Here is a 10,767-nt window from a genome sequence, read left to right as displayed (position 1 = left end):
TTATTTAGATATACTTCTACTCGTACGGAAACTATTTAATAACGACTTAGCCTAGCCCCGTATATTAATAGAGCTAGAGAGCGTCCCTATAATATTTAATATAGAGAATATCTTTCTATTAGATATATAGTAGCTATAATTAAAGATTAAAAGGTTTAACTAGTTCTATATCGAGTATCTAAATTCGTCTAGTAACGTACCGCCTTTACTATCTAGCGACGAAGCCTCTAGTATACTAGTAGATTTAAACGAGATAGTCGATACTATTAATAATCTAGCGATTAATCCGTACGAGATTAAGGCGTTAAATTTAACTAATAGCGATTAACTACTTAAAACTTCTTAATACTACTTATACGAAAAATACGTATATCGCGATATTCGTTATAGAGATTATCTAGCCTATAATACGATTTTACGTATAAGTAGTTTTAAGTAGTTTAGTTTCTCTAGTATACGTATCGTTAGTATATTTATCTCCTTATATCTATATTTTAGTATTATTAATATTATATATTATAGTTACGTATATACTAAGCTTTAAAAGAGATTTATTTATTATTATTATCGTTATTATTATCGTCGCCTTTACTATCGAAACCTTTATCGAATCTACTATTAAATCCGCTACTAAATCCGCTACCGAATCCGTCGTTTTAGACTAGATATATATAATATCGCTACTAATAATCTTATAGCTAGAACTTTTCTTACTATAAAGCTCTATTTAGATAATATAACCGCCCGCGAGGTCTATAGCTATAGTAGCGAAGGGATTATCTTACTATATAGAGATTTCTAGATAATACGATTATATACGAAACGCGAAGCTTACTCGTAAAAGGCCGTCTAGCTATAAGAATATTAGTAGCTACGCTATATAACTCTAATTCTACTCTTCTCTAATCTAAACTACTAATATACGCCGTAGACTTAGACTAGTATACTCGTCCCGCTAGCGCCTAGAGGCGATTTTCTATTTTTTAGCTAGAGATTTTAGAGAGGGCTAGAAGAGCTTCTTTTTCTTAAATAATTCTTTCGCCGGCGCGAGTAATTATACCCGCTAATAATAGAGCGATTATAATACTACGTATAAGCGTTATCGAAATATTTTATCTACTAGACACTCTCGCGGGTATATACCTAGTATTTCTAGCTATTTAACTAGTAGTTTAAGTAGCGATTCTTATCTAGTCGCCGCTCTTCTAGTATCGTCTCTATAATACGGCTAATATAGTCCGTATTATAGAGTTTATTCTAGCTTAGACGAGTCGAGACCGCTTTTTTAGCCCGTAAGCTAGACTACTATTTATTAGACGTAGATAGTACGTAAAATATATTAATCTTTCTATCGCTAGTAGGCGCTATAAACTAGATACGAGGCTAGTCTATTAAATTAATAGACTACTAAGTAACGCTAGCCGATACGCCCGCTAAAAAAATAGTATTATATTAAACGTTAGCTAATATCTATATAAATATCTAGTAATAGAATTTACGAAAGAGCCTACGTCGCTACGTTAGTTACCTAAGCCGGAAGTAATATATACTACTACTATTACTATTACTATTATTATTACTATTACTACTACTACTTCTACTACTACTACTATTACTAAGAAGAAGAAGGGGATAGCGGTAGCGCGGAGAAAGAAAGAATAGCGGCGGCGATAACGTCGACGTTAGCTATAGCGACGTTATAATTATCGTCTAAACCTCTAAGAAGGCTTACTTTATTAGAGAAGATAGCGGGCGAGAGCGAGAGCGCGAGCGCGGGCGAGAAAGCGGGCGCGAATAAGAGCGAGAGCGAGAGCGTAGAAGTAAAAGTAAAAGTAAAAGCGAAGATAAAAGATAATAAGATTTACTAATTCTAAGAGCGCGGGCGCGGGCGCGGCGGCTAAACGCTATAATCTATATTAGTAAGATCTTCTACGTATACTAGTTAATACTTAAGCTAAGCTATTATAAAGAATAGAATCTTATAAGAGCGGGCGCCTCTCTACGCTAAAGTATAGAGTATTAAAAAAAAATAGCTTGGCGGCTTTCTCCGTTATATCTTAATTAGATATAACGTAAGGTAGATACGCTAGTACCTAATAAACGGAGAAAGAGAGTATAATAGTAGTATTATTATTATTATTATTATTATTATTATCGTTATTATTATTATTACGGCTACTACTACTACGGTTACTACTACTACTACTACGATAGTTAGTCTAGAGAAGAGGAAAAGAAGAAAAAAAGAAGAAATAAGTAAGTTAAAATATTCCTCCTACGAGCTTATATTACTATTATAGAATTAGCCGTAGATTCGCCGGCCCGTTTTAGTCTCTTTATTAGTTAAGTAGGTTTAAGTAGTTTATATATATTCTAATCGCGTTAGCGTAATTCTATACTATTCTACTAATATCTATACTAATACTCTAGATAATTATAAACTTTAGAGAAGTACTTTTAGGCTCCGCGTAGCTCCGCGAGCGCGCTTTATTCTATTAGTCTAGCCGCTCTAACGACTCTTTCTAGTAGTCTTCTATCGCGTCTAAGTATTTATTTATAATATTCTTAGCTACGTCGTCTCGCTCTTCGTCTTCTAAGAATCTACGCGGTATACCCGCTAAAGCTAAATCTTACTAATAATATCCGCCGTTATTAAAGGCGTTAAACTCGACGAATTATAGATAGCCGCCGTCTCTTCTTTATCTCGCTAGGCCTACGTTCCTCTTCTATCTTACTAAGTCTATATACTATAATACTATCTTCTTACGACCTTCTACGCCGTTAAATCTACGGCCGCCTCTTCTTTATCTCGCTAAGCCGCTCTTCTCTACCTCGCTAGATTTATACGCCGTAGTACTATCTCTACGGCCGTTCTTCTTTACCTCGCTAGGCCTATACGCCGTAGTATTATTTTTACGACCGCCTCTTCTCTATCTCGCTATAGCCGCCTCTTTTTTACCTCGCTAGGCCTATACGCCGTAGTACTATCTTCTAACTATCTTTTACGCCGTCGAGTCTACGGCCGCCGTATTTTCTCTATCTCGCTAGGCCGCTTTTCTCTATCTTATTAGGCCGCTCTTCTTTATCTCGCTAGGCCTATATACCGTAATACTATCTTCTAACTATCTTCTACGCTATTAAGTCTATAACCGCTATATCTTCTCTATCTCGCTAGGCCGCTCTTCTCTATCTCGCTAGGCCTATATACCGTAATATTATCTTTTAACTATCTTCTACGCCGTTAAGTCTACGGCCGCCGTATCTTCTCTATCTCGCTAGGCCGCTCTTCTCTACCTCGCTAGATCTATATATCGTAGTATTATCTTCTAACTATTTTTTACGCCGTCGAGTCTACGGCCGCCGTATTTTATCTATCTCGCCGCGAGAAACTTCGAAGAGTACCCTCTAATCCCGCGTAATATAAATTTAGCTTTAATACTATATCTCTCGTCTATACCTTCTATAGTTAAAGTAAAAATTTAATTCTAAAGTTATATCTCTCGTCTATATCTTCTATAGAGAAACCTAGCTAAGTAGTTTTAAGTAGTTTTACTTCTCTATACTCTTCTATATAAATATCGAAGAAACTCGACTAAGTAGTTTTAAGTAGTCTTACTTCTCCGTCGTCTACGTATAGAGTCTCTATACGATATAGAGTATAGAGATTACCGCTTTTCTTCTTAAAGTACTCGAGAAGGTTAGTATTAGAGTCCTAGCTACTAAATATAGAAGAATCTAGACTAAGTAGTTTTAAGTAGTCTTATATTTTATAGCCCGGTTCGTATACTCGAGAATCTAAACTAAGTAGTACTAAGTAATTTTATATTTCTACCGTTTATTATATAAAACCGGAGATTTCGAGTTAAGTAGTTTTAAATAGTTTAGTATCCCTACCGTTCTCTATATAAAAACCGAAGATTTCGAGCTAAGTAGTTTTAAGTAGTTTAGTATTCCGATTAATACTACTTAACGCTAGAGAATAGACTATACTATATAAAACTAAGCTACTTTAAAATTCTTTTTTTCTTTCGACGTTATCCGCCGTATACGACCGCGTAACGAGCTTAGTAAAAATATTAGTCTAAGACCCCCTATATTTCTATTTCTTACTAATAACGGCCTTTAAGATAGTATTATTAGACGTCTTTATTTCGATAAACGATTCGATAGAGTTAAAGTATTTAACGCCGTTCTACGGCGTCTATAGAATTTAGATATAATTATTATATCTAGCGGCTAGATATCTAGTACTATATTTTATAAGTCTACTATCTAAACTATAGCCGTCTTTAATTAGAAGTTCTATATTATATCTTATAAGTCTATTATTTATATAGTAGCCGCTTCTAGCTAAGAGTTTAATACCGTATTTTACGAGTCTACTACTTATATAGTAGCCGCCCCTAGCTAAGAGTTTAGTACCGTATTCTACGAGTCTACTATCTATATAGTAGCCGCTTTCGATCGAGATATAGACTCGAATCGATATATCTCTACTAACTACGACCGAATACGCTTTAATTATCGTTTAAGCCGTATAATATTATCGCTTACGCCGACGGAAGGTAGATTAAGTACTTAATAAGATCTATAAACGAAACCCTCTATCTAGTTACGAATATTAAACGATAACTACGCTACTATAATCTTTACGGCCTCTCTTTTTACTACTAATATAGCTAGCCTATTATTCTTTACCCGAAACTCGGCGGCTAATCTATCTTAGGCTATATATATAGCCTATTAGACCCCGTTTTAAGATCTATAAGAATCTTAGCCTATAGTCTATATTATATCTCGAGCTTTTTCTTTTCTTCGCTAGATAAATTTATAGTCTACTTTTTTAATAGCTAACCGTAGTAGCTCTAATAGCGATATACTAGTATTATCGCGATACGGCTACTTTAGAAGAGAAAAAATACTCTTCTCGATAGTCTTAAGAGTTAGCGAACTCTAATAGCTAGCCGGCTTCTTTCTAGTATATATAGACGCTAATTTCTAGTAATATATATTATCTATATAGACCGCTACCGAAAGTAAAAACCGAAAATTAGAGTATAGCTTCTCGTACTAGACTATCGTCTATTTATTAATTAGACGTAAGGCGAATTCCGCGCGAGTATTTATCTTTAGAATCTAAATACGTTTCTCGGGCCTAGATATCTTAGTAAATACGAGATATAATAAAGAGTTATAGATACTATAATATCTCTCTAGCGGGATAGTAGTAATAAATATACCGCGAGATAATTTTATCTTATCTAAATACGCTATAATTACTTATCTATAGTATAGCCTATTTACTAGATACTTTTATTCGATAGATAACGCGGCTCGTTATTTCGTCTCTACTATAGTCTAAAACCGTATTATTATAACTAGCTAAGTTAATACTATCGTACCCCCGTCTCTATTAGATACGTTAGATCTATCTAAAAGATCCGATACTATTAAGATAGAGATATCGGTAATATTATTAGAAGTAAAACTATACTATAACTAACTCTATATACGCCTATAATTAGCTAGTAGAAGGTTTCTTTAATAGCGTCTCGCGGGCGTCCGTTACTTATTAGACCTTTTAGTAATATTAGAATTATCTCGCCCTTTAGAATCGAATATCTAATATAATAATAAGATAATATTAATACTAGATTAATCTTCTTCTCGGCTACTACGATCTAACCTCTATTAGAGGCTATTAATACTTATACTAATAGAAAAATTATATACGATAATACGTTCGATATCTAAGATATTAATTTCTATACTAAGAAATATCGTTATAACTATTATTCGGATAGTCGAGTTAGATTTATAGAACTCTTTATATTAGAAGATACGATTCTAGTCGAATATCTTAAAAGTAAACTTCTAGACGATATTATAAATATCGTAATACCCCCCCAAACTCGAATAGTATTAATTTTTAGAGCGTAGAGCTTATTAAAGAAAGATTACCGCCTAGCTAACGAAAATAAGTCTATCGACGAATATAATAGTCTTTAGTATAGCTAACGGCGTATATTCGCTATTAGCGATACTTTAATCTAGTAAGAAGTATAACGACGTAAATAATCTAATCGTTCTAATCGGAATTAGTCTAACGTAGATCGATATATCTAGATAGTTAATAGATATTCTAATAATCTTAGTCTAGTATATTTTAGAATTTATAGTATAAAATTTTATCTTATATAAGATAGTTAGCTTCGCGGCGTTAGTTAACGTAGTAGAATAGATAAACTATACTACGTCTTAGTAAAGCCTATCTCGTAACTCCCCTAAATATATAAAAGCTAGTTTAAAGTCCTTCTACTCCTCTATAAAATAGTATTTATTAATAGCGACTATATCTATCTTACGCTACGTATTAAGCTTATCTACTACTACTCGAAACTACTTCCGTCCGGTCTATTCTAAATCTAATAGAATATAGATATATTAGCCGGCCGTAATATCTCTTATTAAGTCGTTATCGTTATATCTATACTCGATAAGATACGGCCGAGTACTATTAAAACGCCGAATATTATCTAACTACTTCTTCCTAAGCTTACTTAATAGAATAATTTAGATAGTAATATACCGTATTAGAATAGAGAATATATAGAAGATTAAACTCTTACTAAACCCGATACGTATAATAAGTAACGTATTACTATAGTAAAATATTAACTATCTTAAAGTATAAATCTATTCCGGCCGTAGCTTACGACCTTTACTAAGAATACGTATAAGATAAGTATAAATAATAACCTTTTATAAATATACGTTCGCCTCGATACGCGCTATATCTACGATATTAGAAAGCGTACTTAATACGAGGCGAGAAATAGCTTAAATACGTCTAATAAGATTATCTTTAAACGATATAGAAGATATAGCTACTTATTACTTCTTAGACTTCTTCTTTCTTCTATTACGGCGTACTATAATTAATATCTATATAAATATTCGTTAGTATACGTAAACGAGTAGTTACGAGTAGTTTAGAGTCTCTACCGCCGCTATATAAAAATAGAAGAACTCCGGGTAAGTAGTTATAAGTAGTATTAAGTAGTTTAGAGTCTCTAGATTCCCCGCCGCCGCTATATAAAAACGAAAGAACTCTAGATAAGTAGTTATAAGTAGTATTAAGTAGTTTAGAATCTCCGCCGCCGCTATATAAAAACGAAAGAATATCTAGATAAGTAGTTTTAAGTAGTTTTAAGAAGTTTAGAGCCTCTAGATTTCCTACTACCGCTATATAAAATAGAAGAATACTTAGATAAGTAGTATTAAGTAGTTTAGAGTAGTTTAGAGTCTCTACTAATAATAACTATCTAAAGAAAGTATATAGGGTTAGATAGTATATCTTATTAGCGTAGTTTAAGATCTCTTTAACTTTATACTAACGCCTACTACGTTCTACGCGTAAATTTTATATATAAGGGGTTTCTTAGGCGATCGAATAACTCTAGCGTATATACGAAGAGGCTTATAATATATTATATAGTAGATACGAGGTATCGAGCGAACGCGTCGAAATACGTTTTAATACTTTTTTAGATAAGACTCTATACTAACGCCTACTACGTTCTACGCGTAAATCTTATATATAAGAGGTTTTTTTAGCGGCCGAATAACTCTAGCGTATTAATAGAGAGACTTATAGTATATTATATAGTAAATACGAGCGATCGAGCGAACGCGTTAAAGTTATTTAGATTTTACGCGTTTTTTTTTATCTTTAAGACTATACTTCGATATAAATTAGTATATATATTACTATAAAATATATACGAAACGAAAGCCTACCGTTAACGGAATCGCTATAGATAGAAATAAAGATAATAGAGAGTATTATTATAAAGTTATAATAATTCGAAAAAATTACTACTTTAAATTATATATAAATTACGACCGTTTACTCTTAGACGCGATACTAAGGGTTTTATACTAAATTAACGCTAAGATACTTAGCGTGCCTTTAATTAGCCGAGGAGTGTAGAGTAGTTTTAAGTAGTTTTACTCGCTTATTAAGCCCTTTAGCATCGCGTCTAACTAGTGAGATAACGTAAAGAAGGAGGCCACGGAATGAATTGATGAGTTCCACGAAATCAATTCCCCAGGCTCGAAAGGCGCTAGATTAGGGCTCGCACAATCGAAGATTCGGCTGCATGTGACTAACGGTGAAACCATACGGCTAGAGGAGGAGCAAAAGGCCTCGACAATGGCATCAGGTTCAGCCTCGCGAGCAGCATCAGTGAAGTCCACAAGAAAAAACAAGTGAGGCCATTGACACAAGTACGGCGAGCCAGACAGGGCTGCCAAGCTGGCACATTCCGCCGGCCGCAGGAGCTCCGGAGCCCGACGTCAGCCTCCGCCGCGCAAGCTCCAAACCTCCACGTTGCAGCCGCACTCCTCCCTGCATACGTACTCCATCGCTTTTCCCGCCCATGTCCTGAACCCGCACCGCTACCATCCGCCACCATGACGACGCGCGGCCAATTCAACACCAAGAACCCCACCATCAAGCGCATCCGTACGTCGCCCTTGCCCATCGCCGCACCGCACCACACACACACACACACACACACACACACACACACACACACACAGCCCCCCACTAACCCCACGTCCCCGCCCCGCCCACCAGTCAAAGAAGCGTCCGAACTCGCCTCCCACGCCTCCCCCGACTACCACGCCGAGCCGCTCGAAGACAACCTATTCGAATGGCACTTCACGCTGCGGGGCCCGCCGGCGCCGTCGCCCTACGCCGACGGCCTCTACCACGGGCGCATCATCCTGCCCGCGCAGTACCCGCTGCGGCCGCCGTCGTTCCGCTTCGTCACCCCGACCGGCCGCTTCGAGGTCAACCGCGAGATCTGCCTGTCCATCTCGGGCCACCACGAGGAGTCGTGGCAGCCCGCCTGGGGCATCCGCACCGCCCTCGTCGCCATCCGCTCCTTCATGGACACGGACGCCAAGGGGCAGGTCGGCGGGATCGACAGCACGGATGCGGCGAGGCGCGCGATGGCGAGGGAGAGCGCCGCGTATAGGTGCGCTGCGTGTGGGGGGAGGCAGAATGCTGAGATTATGAGGGAGAGGGAGGAGATGGCGGCGGAGGCGGAGAGGGGCGAGGAGGGCGCGAGGAGGGAGGAGGAGGAGGTGCCCGAGGAGCTGCGCTTGGCGTATAGGGAGGACCTGGCCGCGAAGGGGGAGGCCGAGAAGGCGCAGGCGAGTTCGTCGGCTGCCGCAGCTGAGTCGCCGGAGGGTAATGTGGCGGCTGAGACGCCGCAGGGCCCGGGTCAGCCGGCTGCTGCTCAGTCACCCTCTGCGCCTGCGGCCACGACTGCTCGGTCGTCATCGTCGACGACACCTGCCGGCGGTGCGCCAAGAGCCGCTGTCCCCGCACCTACGCGCACCGTGCCCGCGACTACTCCGGCTCTGCGGCAGCAGCAGCGGCCGCCGCTGGATGATGGCGTGCCGGCTTGGATCGACAAGGCGATATACGGTGTTCTCGGGGCTCTGGCGTTCATGATTCTCCGGAGGTTTTTCTAAGAGCTTTGTCTCTCTCAATCACCTATCGGTTGCATTTCATTTCATCCTGGAGGCCGTTCGAAAGAAAACGAACAAGGCAGCCGGTTTCATGTCATTTTCATTCAGGGAGTCTTAGAGAACAGACGGGTTTAGCGCGGCGTTGGGGATTGTTATTACCATTCTTGATACCATCAAGCCTGTGAGAAGAACAAGGGCTTGTTAGTACCACCTAGTTTCTAATCGCTATTGTTAGAACGTGGGCTCCTTCTGGGCGCCTTTGAGAAATCCATTGCCTTCATCTGGCTTAGTACTGAGGTGAATTTTTGTGGGTCCCTCCACGAGTTTCCCGGAACCTTTGCCGGTGTGGCTTCTGGTAAGCTGCCGTTCGAACCGCTAGTAGATATCGAGACGTCATGCCATACTCTTCTCTCGGTGATGCTTTACTTTTCGGTTCTCCCGCGTCCCGATCAGTGTGTTCGAGCTATTTGCGTCATAAAGGACCTGCATGCTATTATCGCATACATGAGTACGAATTACTGTTTCTCAAGTGTACATTACAAACGCCTTTTTTGTTTCGAAAAAGGAATTCAAAGAAACAGGTCCGGACAGACACGAACAATAAAAAAAAAAGTGCGCTGCCTACGACGAAGGTGGTAGAAGAAGCGTAGCTACTGGTAATACAAATAACGAGAAAAAAGGAAAAAACCCTCCCCCCCCCCACCCAGTCCCAATCCCATTAACGACTCCCCCTCTCTCTCACAACCTCTTTTCCCCCCTCTCCCTCTTTCCCCCCCTCTCCCTCGCCCTCTCCCACCCCTCATCATCCTCCCCCTCATAATACGCCCGCTCATGCGGAAAGTGTTCGTGCTGCTGCTGATGTTGCTGTTGTTGCTGTTGCTGTTGCTGTTGCTGTTGCTGTTGTTGCTTCTCGAAGAGGGCGACGTTGAGGGATCGCGGGGAGGGTGCGCCGCCACCGCCGCCGCCGCCGATGCTGTTCTTCTTCCTGCTGCCGGGGGGGCTCATGCCGTGCCCGTCGTGCGAGTGGCGGGGGGAGCTGGGCGCGTAGGCGGTCGTGCCGCCGTCGTGGTCGAGGTCGGTGCCGGTGCCGGTGTCGCGCGAGGCGATGGCCGCGAGCTGCTCTGTAGTTGTGGTACCGGGGTTGTCGGCTTTTTTTTTCCCGGTGTTTTTTTTGGATGTTTGCATGAGCGTGTCGGGAAGGGGGGTGGTTGGTTCGGTTGGGGG

General features: G+C 39.8%; 2 protein-coding genes across 2 annotated transcripts in view; one reads left to right on the top strand and one right to left on the bottom strand.

The window, feature by feature from the left end:
* Positions 1-8,475: 8,475 nt before the first annotated feature.
* On the top strand, positions 8,476-9,546 carry BKCO1_6000056 (ubc-like protein; the record flags this gene model as incomplete). The annotated part of the gene is made up of 2 exons (XM_020277722.1): positions 8,476-8,527; positions 8,642-9,546. 2 exons carry the CDS (start codon positions 8,476-8,478, stop codon positions 9,544-9,546), a joined length of 957 nt encoding a protein of 318 aa, XP_020126714.1.
* Positions 9,547-10,281: 735 nt separating this feature from the next.
* BKCO1_6000055 (aquaporin rerated other eukaryote) overlaps positions 10,282-10,767 on the bottom strand; it is a gene marked incomplete at both ends in the record, with an annotated part of 1,839 nt that continues 1,353 nt past the window's right edge. Inside the window, one exon of the mRNA XM_020277721.1 lies at positions 10,282-10,664. Within this exon, the coding sequence (XP_020126717.1) occupies positions 10,282-10,664 (383 nt within the window). The remainder of the gene's footprint in view (positions 10,665-10,767) is intronic.

This window comes from Diplodia corticola, assembly GCF_001883845.1.
Source record: "Diplodia corticola strain CBS 112549 chromosome Unknown scaffold60, whole genome shotgun sequence".
In the NCBI taxonomy this organism is placed as follows: domain Eukaryota; kingdom Fungi; phylum Ascomycota; class Dothideomycetes; order Botryosphaeriales; family Botryosphaeriaceae; genus Diplodia; species Diplodia corticola.
Note: the sequence above shows the minus strand (reverse complement) of the source record. Positions and strands in the feature narration are given on the sequence as shown.